The 24111-nt window shown below is 38.8% G+C and overlaps 1 protein-coding gene across 1 annotated transcript in view; it reads left to right on the top strand.

The window, feature by feature from the left end:
* Positions 1-3275: 3275 nt before the first annotated feature.
* Positions 3276-24111, top strand: part of MS3_00010882 (uncharacterized protein) — a gene marked incomplete at both ends in the record, with an annotated part of 42235 nt that continues 21399 nt past the window's right edge. Inside the window, 4 exons of the mRNA XM_051219289.1 lie at positions 3276-3356; positions 3395-3534; positions 3624-3725; positions 18062-18252. Of these exons, the coding sequence (XP_051066004.1) occupies positions 3276-3356; positions 3395-3534; positions 3624-3725; positions 18062-18252 (514 nt within the window). The remainder of the gene's footprint in view (positions 3357-3394; positions 3535-3623; positions 3726-18061; positions 18253-24111) is intronic.

Genomic DNA, 24111 nt, shown 5'->3' with positions numbered 1-24111 from the left:
AGCTAATTCCTGGAACTGAGAAGCTCCCGTATGATACCCGACTAGCTAAACTAAACATATTCCCATTGTCGTATTGAAGAATTAGAAGTGGCTTGATTATAGTTTTGAAATTGCTTAGTGATAAATTTGCACCTGATATGCCCCCACTTTTTTCTTTTCCAAAACATGGAACTTACGAGGACACTCCAAAAAGTTCACAAACCCAGAACAAATTACTTGTCAGTTGACTATCGACTTTCCATCAAATCATCAACGAGTGAAATTCACTGCCTCAACACGCGATTGAAGCTTAATCTGTCGGCTGTTTCAAGAGAACGTTGGATCAACTGAGAGACCATCATTGCCAGGGTTAATACAGACCAACAAGCTTCCGTTCCTTTCCGAATTGAAACTGAAAATTTTATACTGGCCTCGTTAGTTTTAGTGGGTAAATCTAGCTCAATACATTCGTTCACGCATCCACACCAGATCACGAGTGGGTTCACCGTGCTACACATCACTTGCAGCTACAAATCAACTCTTCCCAATATATCGACAGCCCCTCAAATATATCTTTTAACCTCTTATTTTCTAACTTCGGATTTGAATGGGTTGGTATACTTCGATCATAAAAATTGCGTGTGAAGATATTCTCGAACTCCGAATATCTGCGGCGTCCTGAAACTTGTTTGGGAAGAATGTTCTCCATATTAAGGGAAGAGCTAAACGACGAGGTAGGATTTCATCACCGCCCTTATAAAAAAATTCACATACTTGGAGTCAGGTGGAACCAATGCTTAAAGTTTAACAGAGTACTTCAGAGAGACCCATGTATGGAAAATTAAGGCTGGAACATCGCTCATTGGCGCTGCTGAGATACCAACCATCGTACTGGTGTTTAAGTGCCACTACGTAGTTATGGGTTTATTAACTGGCTAAAATTTGTCTCATCGAGTGCTGATGTGTTACATCCCCAGTATCACTGATCTCTCGCAGGTATTCCTGTGGGCACGCACAGTTTTGATCCCTCCTCACATCTCTAATCTGTTTCTAAAAGATTGAAGGACGCCATATCTTGCCAATTTTTAGGAATCGAAAGAGACAGCTCATGTTTAACCACCCATCTGTTAGTCTAACTGTTATGTCCCGATAAGAATAATGAATGGCAACTTTTGGGGTCCATTTATGGATCAATACTATGCATACGTTTCATCGCATAATTGTTAAATAACTAAAATATTCATATTCTTGTCCCTCTTATTATGAGCTTTATTTTGACCTATGAAATATTATTATACGATTCACCATTCTTGAGTTATACCCTGTCTATCAATTACTGTCTCCCTCATTCACGGCCGCATTTGGCTGATTCTTGTACAAGTGTTGTTTCCTATTTTATGTTACGATGTAGTCTGTCTGGTTGGTATATATACCCAGTATGCTTGAAATACATGATTCATATTGCAGAGGCTGAGATTGGCGTTCTGGACTTGACTGACGGCTAGGCAGGAAGCAGAACTAATAAGGAATCTAGGCTTCTCGCACGGGTTTTATGCGTTACTGGTTCGATCGATAATTCACTGCTCTGTGATTGACGGTATTGGTACACTGTACATTAGCAGGGCCACAAAACATAACACTAACTACAACAGTAAATATAGTTATTTCGTAGAGCATGCAGATGACTTAACGAGGTAATACTTCTGATTTTCTACCATAAATATGCAAGGCTTGTAGCTGCAATCAAATCCCCATAATAAGTAGTTTGTAATTCTTAGAGATTGGTGTTGCCTCCTTGCTTTTACTGGATGCATCCATTGCTGAAGGTAGTGCGTCAAGCGTCAACGTTAGACCACGCTCGGGTACTCCATGTTGCGCAGGCCTCACGACGACGAGTCAGCTGAATTAAATAAAGCTCAATACACTAAATACGATTGAAAGACATTTTCGAACCCTTTCCTTTCCAACTTCTGACTAAACTGGTTTTCGCGTCCCTTTTTATGAATTTTCTGCTGACAGTGTTGGTAAGTATTTCATGCCTCTAGGTAACCCTCGTGCTATTGATAGAAGAAATCAGACAAGTAGTTAGTAGGTCTTTATTTAGATCTTCGCGCAGTCACAGTGGAGCGTGGGATTATTTGTCCAGACAAACAAAACCTCTCAACATTCACTATGAGATAACAGGAAATATAACGCCTATACAAAGCAAGGAGGTGAACAAATACTTAAACTATACTGTTTTGACATATGCTTAGTTGTTTGAGGTGAACTCTTAAGCAACCAACCTAATCTGTTACATTAGCTCCCCCCTAGAATCGACTTCTGTAAGAACGTCGATCCGATTAACCTATCTATCAAAAACACCTTATTTCTGTATTCTCTACCCAAGGGGAAATTATCAACTCGCTCACTTTGACTTCCAATCAATGACGACTAACTCCGTCAACAATCAACGATAGTTCATAGATGTCTCTTCATTTGCTAGCTTGTCAGTTTATTTTGTAGCGTATGATTTCTTCTACAACCATCGCTGAAGCTCTGCTACGTGCTCGCAAGAGAGTGTGGGAATAAGGAACAAGAATACCTGAGGAAGTGCCGCGAGCGGGCTACCCAACACCAAGTTGACGAGGTACGATTTTTCCATGCTCAGACCGGCTATCAAATGTTTACTCACTTGTCTCTTGAGTCGCTCCCAAGTAAAAAGCAATGAAGAAACTACTTCAAAAGTAATGATGAAAACCGATCAAACCTGAAGAACCGATCCACTGCCTGCATAAAATAATAAGATACAAAAATGGAAATACATAAGTATAATTGATAATTGTTCGGTTCCACGTAAGTGATTGGCCTCCAGAACGGATTGATATTTTGGAAGGAAATAAACATAGTGTAGACCTCTTATGTACGGAAAAGTATGAAAACAAAAAACTCTCGTATAATGCATATATGTAAAAGTGTGAAGTTGCTAGAAGTTAGACTCTTTGTCGAACCCGATCAAATGTATTACGTTGAGCCTATGATGAACAAAACTGCACCCGGGGGCACTCCAATAAGCACAGTCTTCCAGCTAGACAATTTGGAGTTTACCCATACTCTTTGTTCTGCGAATATGCAATAAAAAATCATATGCTTCTATCTGCATTTATTAAAATGAAAGAAAATGTAAGTAAAAGGTGTTTTTTAAATAACTTGTTCTGTTGAGTTTTTAAGGATTTTGATTTTTTTGTACTAATTGCCATAGATCATATTTGCGGAAGGATCAAATTTAAGGTCAATTATGAGGCAGCGGTAATACGATGTACAATGAGGAATCGTTTGAGTCCAAATTTACAGATAAAATATTCGGTGGTATATTCGTCTCAGTTAGCCTTGTTATAGTGAGCTTTTTGCTTGTATTTTAACAAACGTTCAATAGATCGGTCTCTGGATTTACGTGATAGCATTATCAGATTTAGAAATACTTTTCAGCAACTACGACTGTAATGGCAACGTTTGTGGTAGTGAAAAGAATCTGAAGCCACTTTTGTTTATGAAATTCAACGTTTCTAAGTATAAGTAGGGAACCATACATAGTTTATTTATAGATACTTGCTTCACACTAATTTTGAAGACAAGGTATTATCTGTACCTGTTTGTGTTCAAAGATGTCCGGACCGTTTCATAAACTCTTCGAAACAGCTTTCAAATTTTATAAACTCAACAGGTGTATTCTTGTGTGACCCAAGGGTTCCCCCTCTGCTTTATGAGTAAGTTGAACAACATTTATTTAATATTGCTTCTACAATCTTTTTGTTGTGAGACCTATTCATCGTGTTTACTTTATCATTTACAAACGTTTTTTCAAGAACACATGATCTATCCGGTGTACGCGCAGAGTTATGTGTATAGAGTATGTTGGTTGAAAATTCTGTCTACTAAATCTTTAAAGATTTTGATGATGTCACAGGTATTCAGTGTTTGACAACGCTTCTACCAGTAACACCTTCTTATGTATTTCGTTCCCACCAAGAGAAATCAAAAGACAGAGTCGAGGAGATCGGAAGAGTATATTTGGCGATGACCAATATATCGGAATTCTCTGATCTAATCTGGCTAGCGATTGCGGTTGATGTTGAGCACGGCGTTACCACACGTGATCTGGTGCGGATGCCTGACCGAGCGCCTTCAGCTAGATGAGTCCACTAAAACATATGGTCAGCATCCAATGTCGAAAACTTACAGAGCTATTTATTTTAGGGATTTATTTACCGCTACAGATCACTCCCCCTAGTGGGGCAGTGACGACCCTAAGACGTGGCCAGCCAGAAGTTTAAACCCAACGAGTTTGTCGTTGGTAAACACTCTTCTGATAGCTTACTAAATTTAGCAGCGTCTGGTCGTCTTTCCTTACTATATGGGACGGAGGTTCAACATAGTAAAAAAGAAAATGTACAATGAAAATTTCGGATCCTCATAAACGTCATCGTTCTTTTCCAGCCGTCCTGGAAAAGAAAAAATAAAATGTAAGTGCATGTCGAAATACACTCGTATGTGTGTAAAAGCACAATGTCAGAGAAAAAAATGGAAAATAAACTCATGAACACGTAATAGCGTTAAAAAATTGTTTTTTTGTTTTTTTTAAATAGAAATAAAAATATATAAGCATATTAAGATTGTTTTTTTAAAAAATAATATAAAATGTCGAGAAGTGCCTTACGTGCAATAGTCGTTTAAATGTTCTGGAAATCTCACCCTTCTTCCAGAACGCGTCGTTTTAAGTTGATTTTCGGATACTGTCGAAGTATCTTCGTGTGTGTTGGTTGTTGGATGAGGTATTATAAGTGTCGGAGTCGTGTCGTTCGATTGTACCGAAGGAAAATCCACGTAGATAGGATTTCCTTCTAAATACGCTGCTTTTAAGAGATCGATACTGATGCTATCGTTGGTCCCGTTCTTATCGACTATATAGTACTTAGATTCACGTTGAAGAACTTTGAAGGGTCCTTCGTATGCTGATTCGAATGGTCGTCGATGCGAGTCTCGACGAACGAGAACGTGTGTACTATATCGTAAGTCAGGTTGAACGAAAACATCAGTTGATTGAGGTCGAGTGAAAGCAGGTTTAACTGAACGCATTGCGTTTGTAAGCCTGTTCGTGTAGGAGGTTAGATCCATGTTCATTGAAGAGGATGAAGGATCCACGAATTCTCCTGGAAGTCGAAGTGTCGTTCCATAAACGAGTTGAGACGCAGTGTATCCAATGTCAGCTTTCACTGCATTGCGGATACCTAGTAAGACGAGTGGAAGAGCGTCGGTCCACTGTGAAACGTTTGCTGCTGATAGCGAAGCTTTCAGTTGTCGGTGAAAACGTTCTACCAACCCGTTTGCTTGTGGATGGTAGGCGGTCGTTCGGAAGCGAGTGATTCCTAAAAGTGTGGTCAGACGACGGAAAAGATCGGATTCAAGCTGACGTCCGCGGTCTGTAGTGATGGTTGAAGGGCAGCCAAAGTTTGCTACCCATCGTTCGACGAAGGTGCGGGCCACTGTTTCAGCAGTGATGTCCTTGATAGGTACTGCTTCTGGCCATCGAGTGAAACGGTCTACGCAGGTTAAGAGATAAGAGTATCCATTTGAATCTGGTAAAAGTCCTACCAAATCCAGATGGACATGGTCGAAACGGGCATCGGGAGTTTTAAACGAGCCTAAGGGACATTTATTGTGTCTGATAACCTTAGATTTTTGGCAGCTTGCACAGGAGCGTGCCCACTCCCTCACGTCTTTATTCATTCCAGGCCAGCAAAACCGTTCTGCTATAAGCTTGATGATTGCACGAACACCTGGATGCGAAAGTTTGTGCAATGTGTTGAAGACATTGCGTCGATAATGTTTCGGCACGATTGGGCGATCCCTACCTGTAGATGTGTCACAAAGTAGAGTTTCCTTACCTGTTCCCATCTGTTTGATGCGTAGTTTAAGTGTTGTGGACGATAACTCGTGCTGAAGATCACTGTCTTCTTTTTGAAGCTCGGCGAGTTTAAGAAGGTCGATTCCTTGGAAACTGTTCAAGGAAGTTATGCGAAATAAAGCGTCTGCAACTACATTGTTTGCTCCAGAGATGTGTTGAATGTCTGAAGTAAACTGCGAAATGTAGTCCAGTTGTCGAGACTCACGGGGAGAGTACTTGTCAGAAGGAGAGCTTAACGAGAAAGTGAGCGGTTTATGGTCCGTGAAAAGAGTGAATTCACGACCTTCGATGTAGTGTTGGAAACGCCGTACAGCACAATACATAGCTAGGAGTTCCCTACCGAATGTGCTGTACCTCGATTCGGTGTCTAGCAACCTTCTAGAGAAAAATGCCAAGGGTTGCCAGGAGTTGTTAACCCATTGTTGTAAGACTCCTCCGATTGCTGAGTCGGATGCGTCTACTGCGATGCTAATGGGTGCTCGGGTGTCCTGATGTGCGAGCATTGTTGCTTTAGCAATCAGTTCCTTAACTGTGGAGAATGCTTTTCGTGCGGTGTCGTCCAAATTAATGGATTTCGCATTTCCACGAAGTTGGTCGGTCAGAGGTTTCATAAGTAATGCGCATTTGGGTATGAAACGTCTATAGAAACTTACCAGGCCGTTGAACGTGCGTAATTGCTTGACGGTGGTCGGTTCTGGGTAATCCAGAATGGCCGCCACTTTGGTCCTAAGAGGTCGAATGCCTTGAGCATCGATAGTGTGTCCCAGAAAGTCTAACGAGTCGGTTCCGAATTGGCATTTCTGAACGTTTACAGTAATGCTATGTTTTTGTAATCGTTCGAAAACAAGATCCAGATGCTTGAGATGTGTTTCTCTGTCCGGACTTGCGATTAGACAGTCATCAACATACGCGTGTACGAAGTTGAGACCTCGAAAAACGTCGTCTATGAATCTTTGGAATGTTTGAGCAGCATTCCTTAGACCGAAAGGCATTCGCAAAAATTCATAGAGTCCGAAAGGAGTTATGATAGCTGTTTTCGGTATGTCGTCAGTAGCCATAGGGATTTGGTTATACGCTTTAACCAAGTCGATTTTCGAAAAGACAGTTGTACCTTTCAAGGTAGCTGTCAAATCGTGAATGTGAGGCAACGGGTAACGATCGGGAATGGTTTTCGCGTTCAATCGCCGATAGTCACCAGTTGGACGCCAATCGTTGCTGTCCTTTTTAGGGACCATGTGCAACGGAGATGCATATGGGCTACTTGACGGTCGTATGATTCCTAAGTCCATCATGTGATCGAATTCGTTTTTCGCTAACCTTAGCTTTTCAGGAGCTAGTCGTCGTGCTTTAGAGAATACAGGTGGTCCTGTAGTCGTGATGTGATGTGTAACGTTGCTGGTTACACACGGTAGTTTCGGTTGAGTTTGTTGTATCCCAGGGTACTTATCGAGTAGTGGTTGATAGAGTGGGTCTATCATATGTTTAACTGTGACTGGGGATACTCTACAACCAGTAAAAGAAGTTACGCAAACGGACAAATTAGTGTTTCCGTCTACTAGCCTCCGTTTGCGCGTATCGATGATCAGATTGTGGTGTTGTAGAAGGTCCATACCAATGATTGGCATAGAAACATCTGCAACAACGAAAATCCAGTGAATGGGTTTGCGTAAACCCACGTTAAGGTAAACGTACCTTTTGCCATACGTAGCGATCGGTTTTCCGTTTGCCGCCTGTAAGTTTAGGGTCGATTCGTGTAGTCGGTCGTTAGGATTTGCTGGGAGAACGCTAACTTCTGCGCCAGTGTCGACGAGGTAGCGAACTCTCGTTGTCACATCTGTGACGAATAACAGACGGCTTTGTTCGCCGACTACGGTTGCCGTTAACGCGTGCCGGCTTGGAAGTTTCCCGAATTGTTTTTCGAATCAGTCGGTTTCGTGTTGGGAAAATTGCAGGGTTTTCTGCAATTTCTGGAAAACTTTCCATACTGGTTATGATACCAACACCAGTCGGGGTTATCTGTCTCTCGTGGTCTAGAGACAGATCGCTTACGAGAAATGCTTCTACGTGGTGTGCGCGATCTCTTACGGTCGGTACGAAGACTAAGATAACGCGTGAGTGTGTGACATAAGTCAGTTATATCATTCTGAGTCGTGTGAGGCTTTTCTTTGACTGAAAATACCTCGGTAGTAGAAGGTTTCGTAATTTCTAGAATGCGGTCGGCAGATGCAGCTAGCTCGTCTAAGGCGTTGTTCTGGAACGAGACCAGAACTGCTTGCACCTGTTGGGGAAGTTTTGACAAGAAGAGTTGTTTGAATAGACCTTCGTCGAAAGTTCTTAGGCCTATAACCTCTCTCGTCCGTTGCAACATGTCTGTCGCAGAACCGTGTTGCAGGTCGATGTTATTGAAGAGTTGATCTAACCTTTGTCGACCGGTTAGATCTCCTCGTTTAAGAATCGAGCGTTTTAAGATTTCGTAAGGATCGGAAACATCACTAGTAAACATACTAGGTGTTACGTACCTGTTGAATTCGCGCGGTAGTGCCTTGACTACTGCGAGGAATTGTGCACGTGTGTCGATCACGCCGTGCTCGGAGAAATCAGCTTCTGCGTAGCAAAACCAGGCTTCGATGTTGTCGGGCCAGAAAGGCATCAGTTGAAACGAAGGCGGGGACAAAGTCTTAAGCTTGAGTACTTTAGGTGTCTGTTCAGTCATGATGAAGTATGAAGTACGATAATGAACGAGGGGAAAATATATATATATCCAAGAAAAAACACGAAAAAAAATCACAATGTTTAAAAAAAATAAAAAATAAGGCAATGATATATAAAAATCCCAAAAAGGAACAGACTCACAGTTGCAATTAGGTGTACCAGATCACGTCGGGTTCACCAATGATGATGTCACAGGTATTCAGTGTTTGACAACGCTTCTACCAGTAACACCTTCTAATGTATTTCGTTCCCACCAAGAGAAATCAAAAGACAGAGTCGAGGAGATCGGAAGAGTATATTTGGCGATGACCAATATATCGGAATTCTCTGATCTAATCTGGCTAGCGATTGCGGTTGATGTTGAGCACGGCGTTACCACACGTGATCTGGTGCGGATGCCTGACCGAGCGCCTTCAGCTAGATGAGTCCACTAAAACATATGGTCAGCATCCAATGTCGAAAACTTACAGAGCTATTTATTTTAGGGATTTATTTACCGCTACAGATCACTCCCCCTAGTGGGGCAGTGACGACCCTAAGACGTGGCCAGCCAGAAGTTTAAACCCAACGAGTTTGTCGTTGGTAAACACTCTTCTGATAGCTTACTAAATTTAGCAGCGTCTGGTCGTCTTTCCTTACTATATGGGACGGAGGTTCAACATAGTAAAAAAAGAAAATGTACAATGAAAATTTCGGATCCTCATAAACGTCATCGTTCTTTTCCAGCCGTCCTGGAAAAGAAAAAATAAAATGTAAGTGCATGTCGAAATACACTCGTATGTGTGTAAAAGCACAATGTCAGAGAAAAAATGGAAAATAAACTCATGAACACGTAATAGCGTTAAAAAATTGTTTTTTTTTGTTTTTTTTTAAATAGAAATAAAAATATATAAGCATATTAAGATTGTTTTTTTAAAAAATAATATAAAATGTCGAGAAGTGCCTTACGTGCAATAGTCGTTTAAATGTTCTGGAAATCTCACCCTTCTTCCAGAACGCGTCGTTTTAAGTTGATTTTCGGATACTGTCGAAGTATCTTCGTGTGTGTTGGTTGTTGGATGAGGTATTATAAGTGTCGGAGTCGTGTCGTTCGATTGTACCGAAGGAAAATCCACGTAGATAGGATTTCCTTCTAAATACGCTGCTTTTAAGAGATCGATGCTGATGCTATCGTTGGTCCCGTTCTTATCGACTATATAGTACTTAGATTCACGTTGAAGAACTTTGAAGGGTCCTTCGTATGCTGATTCGAATGGTCGTCGATGCGAGTCTCGACGAACGAGAACGTGTGTACTATATCGTAAGTCAGGTTGAACGAAAACATCAGTTGATTGAGGTCGAGTGAAAGCAGGTTTAACTGAACGCATTGCGTTTGTAAGCCTGTTCGTGTAGGAGGTTAGATCCATGTTCATTGAAGAGGATGAAGGATCCACGAATTCTCCTGGAAGTCGAAGTGTCGTTCCATAAACGAGTTGAGACGCAGTGTATCCAATGTCAGCTTTCACTGCATTGCGGATACCTAGTAAGACGAGTGGAAGAGCGTCGGTCCACTGTGAAACGTTTGCTGCTGATAGCGAAGCTTTCAGTTGTCGGTGAAAACGTTCTACCAACCCGTTTGCTTGTGGATGGTAGGCGGTCGTTCGGAAGCGAGTGATTCCTAAAAGTGTGGTCAGACGACGGAAAAGATCGGATTCAAGCTGACGTCCGCGGTCTGTAGTGATGGTTGAAGGGCAGCCAAAGTTTGCTACCCATCGTTCGACGAAGGTGCGGGCCACTGTTTCAGCAGTGATGTCCTTGATAGGTACTGTTTCTGGCCATCGAGTGAAACGGTCTACGCAGGTTAAGAGATAAGAGTATCCATTTGAATCTGGTAAAAGTCCTACCAAATCCAGATGGACATGGTCGAAACGGGCATCGGGAGTTTTAAACGAGCCTAAGGGACATTTATTGTGTCTGATAACCTTAGATTTTTGGCAGCTTACACAGGAGCGTGCCCACTCCCTCACGTCTTTATTCATTCCAGGCCAGCAAAACCGTTCTGCTATAAGCTTGATGGTTGCACGAACACCTGGATGCGAAAGTTTGTGCAATGTGTTGAAGACATTGCGTCGATAATGTTTCGGCACGATTGGGCGATCCCTACCTGTAGATGTGTCACAAAGTAGAGTTTCCTTACCTGTTCCCATCTGTTTGATGCGTAGTTTAAGTGTTGTGGACGATAACTCGTGCTGAAGATCACTGTCTTCTTTTTGAAGCTCGGCGAGTTTAAGAAGGTCGATTCCTTGGAAACTGTTCAAGGAAGTTATGCGAAATAAAGCGTCTGCAACTACATTGTTTGCTCCAGAGATGTGTTGAATGTCTGAAGTAAACTGCGAAATGTAGTCCAGTTGTCGAGACTCACGGGGAGAGTACTTGTCAGAAGGAGAGCTTAACGAGAAAGTGAGCGGTTTATGGTCCGTGAAAAGAGTGAATTCACGACCTTCGATGTAGTGTTGGAAATGCCGTACAGCACAATACATAGCTAGGAGTTCCCTACCGAATGTGCTGTACCTCGATTCGGTGTCTAGCAACCTTCTAGAGAAAAATGCCAAGGGTTGCCAGGAGTTGTTAACCCATTGTTGTAAGACTCCTCCGATTGCTGAGTCGGATGCGTCTACTGCGATGCTAATGGGTGCTCGGGTGTCCTGATGTGCGAGCATTGTTGCTTTAGCAATCAGTTCCTTAACTGTGGAGAATGCTTTTCGTGCGGTGTCGTCCAAATTAATGGATTTCGCATTTCCACGAAGTTGGTCGGTCAGAGGTTTCATAAGTAATGCGCATTTGGGTATGAAACGTCTATAGAAACTTACCAGGCCGTTGAACGTGCGTAATTGCTTGACGGTGGTCGGTTCTGGGTAATCCAGAATGGCCGCCACTTTGGTCCTAAGAGGTCGAATGCCTTGAGCATCGATAGTGTGTCCCAGAAAGTCTAACGAGTCGGTTCCGAATTGGCATTTCTGAACGTTTACAGTAATGCCATGTTTTTGTAATCGTTCGAAAACAAGATCCAGATGCTTGAGATGTGTTTCTCTGTCCGGACTTGCGATTAGACAGTCATCAACATACGCGTGTACGAAGTTGAGACCTCGAAAAACGTCGTCTATGAATCTTTGGAATGTTTGAGCAGCATTCCTTAGACCGAAAGGCATTCGCAAAAATTCATAGAGTCCGAAAGGAGTTATGATAGCTGTTTTCGGTATGTCGTCAGTAGCCATAGGGATTTGGTTATACGCTTTAACCAAGTCGATTTTCGAAAAGACAGTTGTACCTTTCAAGGTAGCTGTCAAATCGTGAATGTGAGGCAACGGGTAACGATCGGGAATGGTTTTCGCGTTCAATCGCCGATAGTCACCAGTTGGACGCCAATCGTTGCTGTCCTTTTTAGGGACCATGTGCAACGGAGATGCATATGGGCTACTTGACGGTCGTATGATTCCTAAGTCCATCATGTGATCGAATTCGTTTTTCGCTAACCTTAGCTTTTCAGGAGCTAGTCGTCGTGCTTTAGAGAATACAGGTGGTCCTGTAGTCGTGATGTGATGTGTAACGTTGCTGGTTACACACGGTAGTTTCGGTTGAGTTTGTTGTATCCCAGGGTACTTATCGAGTAGTGGTTGATAGAGTGGGTCTATCATATGTTTAACTGTGACTGGGGATACTCTACAACCAGTAAAAGAAGTTACGCAAACGGACAAATTAGTGTTTCCGTCTACTAGCCTCCGTTTGCGCGTATCGATGATCAGATTGTGGTGTTGTAGAAGGTCCATACCAATGATTGGCATAGAAACATCTGCAACAACGAAAATCCAGTGAATGGGTTTGCGTAAACCCACGTTAAGGTAAACGTACCTTTTGCCATACGTAGCGATCGGTTTTCCGTTTGCCGCCTGTAAGTTTAGGGTCGATTCGTGTAGTCGGTCGTTAGGATTTGCTGGGAGAACGCTAACTTCTGCGCCAGTGTCGACGAGGTAGCGAACTCTCGTTGTCACATCTGTGACGAATAACAGACGGCTTTGTTCGCCGGCTACGGTTGCCGTTAACGCGTGCCGGCTTGGAAGTTTCCCGAATTGTTTTTCGAATCAGTCGGTTTCGTGTTGGGAAAATTGCAGGGTTTTCTGCAATTTCTGGAAAACTTTCCATACTGGTTATGATACCAACACCAGTCGGGGTTATCTGTCTCTCGTGGTCTAGAGACAGATCGCTTACGAAAATGCTTCTACGTGGTGTGCGCGATCTCTTACGGTCGGTACGAAGACTAAGATAACGCGTGAGTGTGTGACATAAGTCAGTTATATCATTCTGAGTCGTGTGAGGCTTTTCTTTGACTGAAAATACCTCGGTAGTAGAAGGTTTCGTAATTTCTAGAATGCGGTCGGCAGATGCAGCTAGCTCGTCTAAGGCGTTGTTCTGGAACGAGACCAGAACTGCTTGCACCTGTTGGGGAAGTTTTGACAAGAAGAGTTGTTTGAATAGACCTTCGTCGAAAGTTCTTAGGCCTATAACCTCTCTCGTCCGTTGCAACATGTCTGTCGCAGAACCGTGTTGCAGGTCGATGTTATTGAAGAGTTGATCTAACCTTTGTCGACCGGTTAGATCTCCTCGTTTAAGAATCGAGCGTTTTAAGATTTCGTAAGGATCGGAAACATCACTAGTAAACATACTAGGTGTTACGTACCTGTTGAATTCGCGCGGTAGTGCCTTGACTACTGCGAGGAATTGTGCACGTGTGTCGATCACTCCGTGCTCGGAGAAATCAGCTTCTGCGTAGCAAAACCAGGCTTCGATGTTGTCGGGCCAGAAAGGCATCAGTTGAAACGAAGGCGGGGACAAAGTCTTAAGCTTGAGTACTTTAGGTGTCTGTTCAGTCATGATGAAGTATGAAGTACGATAATGAACGAGGGGAAAATATATATATATCCAAGAAAAAACACGAAAAAAAAATCACAATGTTTAAAAAAAATAAAAAATAAGGCAATGATATATAAAAATCCCAAAAAGGAACAGACTCACAGTTGCAATTAGGTGTACCAGATCACGTCGGGTTCACCAATGATGATGTCACAGGTATTCAGTGTTTGACAACGCTTCTACCAGTAACACCTTCTTATGTATTTCGTTCCCACCAAGAGAAATCAAAAGACAGAGTCGAGGAGATCGGAAGAGTATATTTGGCGATGACCAATATATCGGAATTCTCTGATCTAATCTGGCTAGCGATTGCGGTTGATGTTGAGCACGGCGTTACCACACGTGATCTGGTGCGGATGCCTGACCGAGCGCCTTCAGCTAGATGAGTCCACTAAAACATATGGTCAGCATCCAATGTCGAAAACTTACAGAGCTATTTATTTTAGGGATTTATTTACCGCTACAATTTCAATAAAGTTTCCTGTTATAAATTTGTTTCAGTTAAACAATTGCACGTATTATCAACATCTACATATTTGTCTTTTCGAAAGTACTTTCAACCTATTATAAAGTCAGTTGTTGCAAAATTTAAGAGGACTTTCCATATTACTTGAAATATTTTTCTTCTCGTTTGTACTCCCCCTGCAGCACATATGTGATTACTGCTGGTCCTAGGCCTAGGTAAAAGAGGGGAGTTAAATATGGGTTAGCGGTCCCCTCTGTAAAATAAAGGAAAGCAGAAAGCTATCCAGGATAATTAAAAGAACGCCAACATCTTTGATTTGGAGAGTTATAAGACGATTACAATAAGATTAAAACATTAAATATTTCATTAAGTGAAACAATGCGTCATAAGATTTAAAATGATCGAAGACGCCCACAAATAAGGATTAACGTCAGCTAGCCGCTGTCAGAAGTCGGTCTTTAATGCTAGATGTTAAACCATCTCATGATTATCATGGTATAGGTAGTGTTTATGTTTACTTAGTAGTAAGATCTGTGCATTTTGGTGATAGTAATGACAAAACATAGAAATCAAGTTTTTGTCTACCTTTTGCATCTTATTCTTCTTAAAAAGTGATTATTTTTATAGACACATATATTTGTGACGATTAGTTGTTTTCATGTCAATTTGTTGCAAAAACTCACTAAGCGTAACTTAGCTTATTTTAGTTATAAGCAATAATTTAGGCTTGATTATTCAGAGGATAGTTTTTTGTTTGACTATTATAACGTATGAATGAATTTATACAAGACAGATGTGTGAACAAAACAATTTATAGAAAACGTTTTACTGTGTATAATATTTTGAGACTAAAATATTTAATAGCAAATGTTTATTATAGAAACCATAAACTATTTCGTGAGGGTTTTGTGTTTTCCCTGTATATAAATATATTTATGACATTCGATGGTGTATTTAGAAAAGCTTCATAGTTTTTTTAAAAGTTGTGTAACTTACAACTACACCTCCTTATTTCATAAGTGTTTCCTCGACATTCAAATCACTCAATAATTTTTGTCATTCAAAAGTTGATGTGTTAGTTTTCTTTAATTAGTTTAAACGTCCCTACAATGCTGGCATAATACAGAGTCTTCTGAACACCCTCAGTAATTGCCCAAACATATTTGACGTTTGTTTCTCCTTTTCATGGCGTAAAATTCTACTTTAGAACTAGTTTGTATTATCATTTAGAGTAAGATAGTTAAGATTAAGGATAGCTAAAAATGACTAACGAACGACAGTTCTTCTTACACTTTCATCATACGATGATTGAAATGATACCACCTGACCACTTAGTGTGATAAAACATCATTAGAGGTTATGTAAACTAAAAGCGAATACTTAATTTGGTGTAAAGTACATACTTAAGGAAATTTATTCAAGTGACTTCAACAGTATGGAATGAATAGAATTTTAATTCTCTTAAAAATTAATTTTATTTGTCATATAATATGTCGAAACATTGAATGGAATTTTACAATACTCAGTCACAGTCTGACTGGATTACTACTCAACTAAGTACTATGTAAGCAAGATATTGGACGTTTTTACAGAGAAAATAGGCCTTAAAAATCAATCACTTATTGATCACTATTATTACAATCCTTTAACAGATTATATAGTTCTGCATTTATCTACTATGGCAATACTGAGATGTGTCGTTTTTTATTTTTAAGATAATTAAGTAAACTGTAGACACTTGGATATAAAGCATCGAGAGAACTTTGTAACTGTTCTACGTGCTAATCACTTGTTAGAACTGTAATATGAAACTGGATGCACCTTTACAGCCAGGTTGATACCTTTGACAATATCCTTTCTGTAGGAAATCAATCCAACTTGAATAATTTTTGAAAATTGTTTAACTGTAGCGATGGAGTCAACTATATAAATCAATGATGTATTTTAATTTGGGTTTTCATTTCATTTAAAAAGTGAACATTTGATCAATTTCACTTCTTATGATTGTCGTATTGTATAACATATTTTCCGTGAATATCAAAAATCGTGAAATTAACATGGATGTATTGAGTTTTAAGATATAGTTCAGTAGTCTAGTCAATTGATTCACATTCCCCAACTCCTAGTTTATGGATAAAAACACACTTTAGTCCATTTTGTCGACGTAAACTTATAGCATCAGTAATTTTTAAGGGGTGTCTATAGCTTACTATCCATTATATATATATTAGTACTCTTTTTGATCATAGGCATGTACTTATTTATAGATAAACGTACTAGTAAATTTGGAACGTATTTAAAAAGAAATAGTATTGTTTATTCCTTAAAAATAATTTACCTATTTGGAAAGCTGTTGATATGACCAGTAAAAGTGAATGGTTATTAGTTGCTATATGGTTATTCACTTTCATACTTATATATTATTTTGTTATTTAATGAGTGATTGATAATTCTATTGTATTCTGGATAATATCTATCAAATGAATACAAAATATGTACTTTATCTTATTTGAAACTTACCAGCTGAATAATTCAGGATCCCATTTGTAATATTCGTGCAAAGGTATAGACCACCTGGTTGAGATCCGCGAGTTGATAGCGACCGATGGTTAGAGACCTTGAATGACATGGCCCAAAATCCTTTTTTACTCTTTCCAAATTTATTTCACTGGATTATACTCCTTGAATAACATCTTCAAACCCTAATCTTTCCGACTACTGCTTATACTTTTACTACCTCTACCAATATGGGATTTGAATTGAGAAGTGTATCTCTTGCTAATGTGGTATGACAACTCAACTGATGTACTTACGTACGAAGTTCTACGTACTGAGACTCAAACCTAGAAAAGACTATGTGGCGTTGCAAAACATAATATATATTTGTAAAGTGTTGTATTCTCATTAAATCATGAATATGGTTTGTGTAATGAATGTAGTGCCATAACTAAGTATTAGAGTTTGTTAGTTAAATTATAGATTTCTTTATAATAAAACTAATTTTACTTGACAATTTAGTTTAAACTTAAACGACAAATTTCATAGAAGAATAACTGATAATCAGAGAGAGTATTGTGAAGATTATAGTAATTTAATAATTGAGTTCATGAGTCATTTAAAGCTAGATCATCATAGAAAACCTGGAAGTATTGAAAAGCCGTTTCATCCTAGTATGTGTTTTCTCAACAGTCCGCATCCACGACTCTGACTCGCGAGATTCAAACCCATGACCTACCAGTCTAGTTTCGATTAACTCATGAATTCAATTATTAAGTAAGCTATATGATTTAAATATTTTCATTCAATTTTCAGACATAATGTATGCTTTCTTTAGGGAATCAAAAATTATAGGAAGAAGGACAGAATATAAGATATATGAATAACTATAGTTAAGATTCATGAGTACTACGTAATGATGCCGCCAATTAGAGAACAGTGAATTATTTACCGGACCAATGACACATAAACCCGCACGAGCAGTCTTACGTCCTTATCGGTCCTGCGTCCTATCTAGTCCTACCTGTGAAGTCCAGAACACAGCCTTCGCGATATGAATCATTTATTTCAAACATATTAAGTTTATATACAAACCAAAGAGACCCCATTTTACCATAAAACTGAAAAAAACATTTGTACATGATTTAGCCAAAAATGTCTGTGAATATGGGAGACTGTAATCAATAAACTGGACGGTACCCAAGAATAGTAAATAGTAAAATAATAGTCTATGTGTCACGATAAAGCTTATAATAATAAGAATATGAATATGCATAGTTTAAGCTACTTAACAATAAAAATGTATGTATCGTATTGATCTATAAATAGTTTCTAAACGTTATGATTCATAATTCCCATCAGGATATAACAAGTATCATTAATTTTTATATCGGAAACGTAATCCAATACTGTTTAAAGTATCTTTGATCAATCCATAGTTACATTTAACTTATTTATATCTTAATACATATATCTTAATATCCATCTATTTAATTAATTTATAATTTTATTCTTAGATCTCAACCGCGTATTTTAAATGTATCATTATGTCCAACATTACCATTATATCCAACTATACCAATTGGTGGTGTATGTATACCAGTCAATTTTATAAATCATAGCAATTTTGCAAATTTTCAATATAATGCTGATTCAGAATTCACTTTATCGTTATATCAAATAATAATATGTGGTTTAATGGGATCAGGTAGGTTTATTGTTTTTATTGTTGTTGTTGTATTTCTTATTACATAAATAAATGAATTTATTTAAAGATGGATAGTGGCTATCAGTGGAATTCAGAACACGCGTTTCGTCTTATTTGGGACTAGTCAGCTGAATGTACTTGTGCATCTCAGAGTTGAAGTTCACTCTGGATCTCGTACTCAGTATCGTTCGCTTCAAACGCCATCGCGTTATCCATTTAGCTACTGAGTCCTGATAGCCACTTGCTTGTGCAAGGGGGTGAAGTTTTGAATTCACTTGGTATTGTTTGTTTGAATCTTCCCATTGGTGTTTAAGACTGCAATTGATCAGTCTCTTATTTGCAATGCTAACCACTGTCGATGTTTGCATATAATGCTTGTGAATTAAGGCTATATCGAGGCAAATATGCACAGTATGTACATATACCAATAAGAGATTGATCAATTACAGTTCTAAACATCAATGGGAAGATTCAAACAAACAATATCAGGTGAAATGAATTTATTGTTTACAACTACATGTCAAGTGATTGGAGGTAATCGACAAGTTGATATCGGTTTCATACTAGTTATTTTGTAACCTGAAATCTGACTCCAGTTAGATCGTATGATTGATTGTTATTGAAATATACATATGTCGTCTATCCTCAGATAAAATAAATTACGTCAGTGAATAATGGAATTAAGTAGGTCAAATCCGAGAATGGATGATTGAATACGTATATTTTGTACACTCGCTGATCGAAACGGACAATCAGAGAATCGTAGTGAATAAAGCGAAGAAAAGATAACGAAGCGAAACGAAAGGATGCGCAGTGAAGGTGTGTGAGCGAATTCCGTTTAATCAAGCGTTAATCAATATCTATAGTGACACAAAAATAAGCTACATACATGCGTTGAATGGGATAAAGAGGGCACACATGTAGGCTGACATAAAAACAGTCAAAATTGATAAGTGAATAATTAACAAGGTCAAAATATGACTCAAAAACAATTGATAAATTAACTTGTCTAGAAGCTTGAATAAGCTATGTGGATTTAACATAGCCACCGATACTACAGTTACCACTCATCAGTAGAGTCTGCCTATAATCTTAAAACAAATCGATAGTTATTGGGAAATTCAAAAACTAAATCAACCAACTTTTTATTCTGATACGTTTTCCCTAAGTTATTCAAAGTGTAACCGATTTGCTATAGGTATGAGATATTTACAACTTGATGGGTAAAGGCTATTTAGAAACAAGAAATAGAAAAAATATCTCAGATAAATATGAGTGGTCACAATGGTGTTACAGAGACTGTTTAATCTTATTGAGGTCACAAACCAATTCAATTCAGACAACAATCGATAATTACGCAACTGGGATCAGAAAAAATGGTCTTATGTTTTGTGCGCAAACACTTTACCTATCGATTAGTTAGCCAAGATCCAAAAGTGTACGAGTCTTATTTCAGTCAACCTGTGATATTGTACGAATATCTCCTATTTTCTTCAATGAGTACTTTCTACACACTCAACACGTTTGAAATTTTCTATTCACAGTTTCTCACTAAAATTCCGGAACTTTTTTATTGAATCTAATCACTAGTGAGCACATAATAATTGTTAATATGAAGTTGTGGAGATTGTGCAGTCTTTTGAAATCACAAACCGATCCATGAAGCACAGGAACTATGTCAAGGGTTCCTTACAGATTCACTCTTAACCATCTAACACATAAATGCATCAACCTACAATATAAATATTCCTCAACAGTATAAAAACAGAATATCAATGATAATGGAAAAAGTATTTCGATGAACAGAAAATATTGATCAAGAATACTCAGAAAACTTGAGATATTGGAAAAGATTTGTAGTTCAGAGAACGAAACCCCACCAAAATCACCTACCTGAGCTACAAATCTTCTCTACCATGTCAAAATCATATGAGCGTGGTACACTTCTCGTTGTGAGAAAATGGGAGAATTTCGCCAAATGGCAGGCTCCCACTCGAGAACAACTGTATTTTCTCCACGAATGTCTTCATCATCATGTTCTACCAACAAGTGTAAGATGCAGACCTCCAATCAACTACCTATTGGGATGGAGAATAGCTGAGCGAAGTGAAGGAAAAATGATACACTTAATGATAACGGATTCATATTACAGGATCCACAAATACCAACATGTCATAGAGGACCAAAAGATTAATTTACAAAAGGACACTCACATCAAAACATTTAGAAATCTTGACAACAACCCATTGAGATATCATGAAAACACTATCAAACCATCCAGTTCAGAGAATAAAACCCACAGAAAACTAAAAACTAATGAATGTTTCTTTAGTTGATCGTTAGAAAAAGAAAAGAATAAACTTTACCAATTCACTTCGTCATGAATAATTCAGTTTCTAAATCATTCACCATTTTAAAGTACACGTTTAAAAAATCAATTACTTTCAGTACTTATTGTAGTTATTTTGACGACCATATCAAATTTTACTATCCTTGAGTGATTATTTAACCTTGAATTACCAATGGTAATATTAGATATCTTTTTTACATATGTTTAAGAGAAGTAAGTAGAATAATACGCCCTTTATTGAAACTTAACTATATTCTCTTTAAGGGAATTTATCAGCTTAAAGATGAATCAAGATGTTGTTTAGTACTTGTATATATCGTCTAATACTTACTTACTTACTTACGCCTGTTACTCCTCGTGAAGGAACATAGGCCGCTCACCAGCATTCTTCATCCAACCCTGTCCTGGGATATCGTTTAATGACAAATATTAATTAGAAACATTTTGTTAGACTTCAAATACATTCCATGCCTAACCACCAACTGCCTCGATGTGCGGTGTTTTGTTGTATAGGAGTAGATTGGAAGAAAGCTAGGGGTGGCCAGACCAAAACATGCCACATGTCCATGAAGTCACTGACAAGTGGACTGAGTCATATTGGTAGGTGTAGACTACCTGGTTGGGGACCGCGAGATGATAGCAACCGATGGTTAGAAACCCTGAATGACATGGCTCAAAATCGTTTGCAATGGTGCAGGTGCATCCACTCTTTGTGTTCTCCAAAATTCTAATCTTCTGAATTTTTCATCTCCCTTTCTTTTTTCTCTTTCCAAATTTATTTCACTGGATTATACTCCTTGAATAACATCTTCAAACCCTAATTTTTCTGATTAAAGCTTATAATTTCACTACATCTAGCACTATGGGATTTGAATCAACCACTGCATCTCTGTGCTAATGTGATGTGGTAACTCGAACTGATGTACGTACGTACGAAGTCCTACGTTGTTACTGACTGACTGACTGACTGAAATACATCCCATCAATACTTACCATAACAGTATTAAGTTTTGTAAATGTGTTATCTATTCAGTAAATCTACAATCGGTGATACATTCCTAGTTTATGTCATGGGAATTAAGTCAGGCTACACTAAATGACTATTTTGTCTCAGTATGAAACTTTACATTAGTGCACATTTACAATTCTATTAGGGAACTAATTCAAGAAATTTCCCATCAACAGTTGAATGTTAAATCTTTAGACCAAATGAGTCGACATCTATGTTTAAATTAAATCAATTCACGATAATGTACACCCATCTTTCAATGATTTTATTTTAACTAAATGATTCAGACCCAATGTAGATTCAATGCACTTTTTACTGGTTTTTTTTTGTTTCACTATAACTTGAGGAATTACCATTTGAACATTTTAATCTTTGAGTTATCTCATTTTAACATTAAATTAAGATTGATGTGTGAGGAACATATATTTTCCAAAGACGTACTCGAAAAATGATTGGTTGAAGTTATTTCATTAACACTGTTGGATGACGGCTCAGTGGTCTAGAGGTTAAGCAATCACTTGCGAGAAGAGAAAGGCCCTGGGTTCGAGTTCCGCGGGAAGGATCGTGAATGTGCCCTGCTGAGGAGTTCCACAATAGGCCGAGTTGGCCGCCCAATTCTTTTAATTTTTCCATGTTCGTCTAGCTTCAATTGACTCCTGATCTCAACCATTAGAGTTACAAATAATAATGAATAAAATCACAGAGGTATGAGGGATAACCAAAAAGAGACAGAGGGATATTTTTTAAAAACGAAATAAATAATATTCAATAAATTATTAATAATAGTATTTTATGACCACAATAAAGACAACAACAAGATGTACTGCATTCGTACATACAGTTATGACTTCATTTCATGGATAGCAAGAGCTTCAGCAATTTTTTTGCGGGGGGGGGGTGAATGGATACGAAGAAATCTTGTTAGATTTAAACGAATTCAACCTTTAAAAAGCATTATACGTGATAATTATATTTGAAATAATCTTAGCGATTGAAGGGGTTTTATTTACACAAACACACACACACACGATCATTTATTATTGTTAGCTAAACTCACGATGTTGACGGTAAAATGTAACATTGCCGCTTCATTTAACTTATAACTTGCCATCTTGGTTCACAAAAATTATACTTGTAACCAGTGACTAACTTGATAGCTTTATATGGATAACTTTGTGGTCGACGTACTTTTAGAGATAACACTCTCCTCATCTAAATTTACAGGGGTTGAACTTGTACCGGGAGGTTCACTTGTTGACTTAGAATATGCTGATGACATAGTTCTATTTGGTGAAGACGCTGACAAAATGCAGAGTCTTCTGACCACTCTAAGCAACAATGAAAGCATGTTCGGGATGCGATTCTCTCCCTCGAAATGCAAAATGTTGTTTCAGGATTGGGTTACATCGACACCCAAACTAGTGATAGGGAGTGAAGTAGTTGAGCGTGTCGACCGCTTCACTTATCTTGGAAGTCTCATCAGCCCTTGTGGTTTGGTGTGTGACGAAATCTCAGCACGGATACAGAAGGCTCGACTAGCTTTTGCCAACTTGCGTCATATGTGGCGTAGGCGAGATATCCGTCTATCAACCAAAGGACGTGTTTACTGTGCAGCAGTTCGTCCCGTCCTACTTTATGGCAGTGAAACATGGCCGGTAAGAGTAGAGGATATCCGTAGGTTACTAGTATTCGATCATAGGTGTCTTCGAAACATTGCTCGTATATCCTGGGACCATCGAGTAAGTAACACAGTTGTTAGGAAACGGGTAGTAGGTAAGGGTGGCAAATCAATTGATGAAGTAGTGAAACTTCATCAGTTGAGATGGCTGGGACACGTGTTACGTATGCCCAACGACCGACTACCTCGACGAGCGATGTTCAATGGTATAGGAGTAGGTTGGAAGAAAGCTAGGGGTGGCCAGACCAAAACATAGCACAAATCCATGAAGTCACTGACAAGTGGACTGAGCCATGTTGGTAGGTGTAGACTACCTGGTTGGGGACCACGAGATGATAGCAACCGATGGTTAGAGACCCTGAATGACATGGCTCAAAATCGTTTGCAATGGCGCAGGTGCATCCATTCTTTATGTTCTACCAAATTCTAATCTTCTGAATTCTTCATGTCCCTTTTTTCCTCTTTCCAAATTTATTTCATTGGATTATACTCCTTGAATAACATCTTTAAACCCTAATCTTCCCGATTACTTCTTATACTCTTACCGCCTCTATCACTACTGTATTTGAATCGACCACTGCATCTCTGTACTAATGTGGTATGGCAACTTGAACTGATGTACGTACGTACAAAGTTCTACGTTGTTACTGACTGACTGACTGAACAAGCTAGGTTGTTCAACGATGAACTGTTGTTAGTACTAATATAAAGAATAAATCAATAATAACAGCATACAAGCTACTACTGTCGATTTAATATATTTTGCTACTTGTAAGTAGTGTGATTTTGTCTAGATATTTTCATTTCATCTATCTTACTCAA

The sequence above is a fragment of the Schistosoma haematobium genome, chromosome 4 (genome assembly GCF_000699445.3).
Source record: "Schistosoma haematobium chromosome 4, whole genome shotgun sequence".
NCBI classification, from domain to species: domain Eukaryota; kingdom Metazoa; phylum Platyhelminthes; class Trematoda; order Strigeidida; family Schistosomatidae; genus Schistosoma; species Schistosoma haematobium.
The sequence above is the reverse complement of the archived record's forward strand: the minus strand, read 5'-3'. Positions and strand labels throughout refer to the sequence as shown.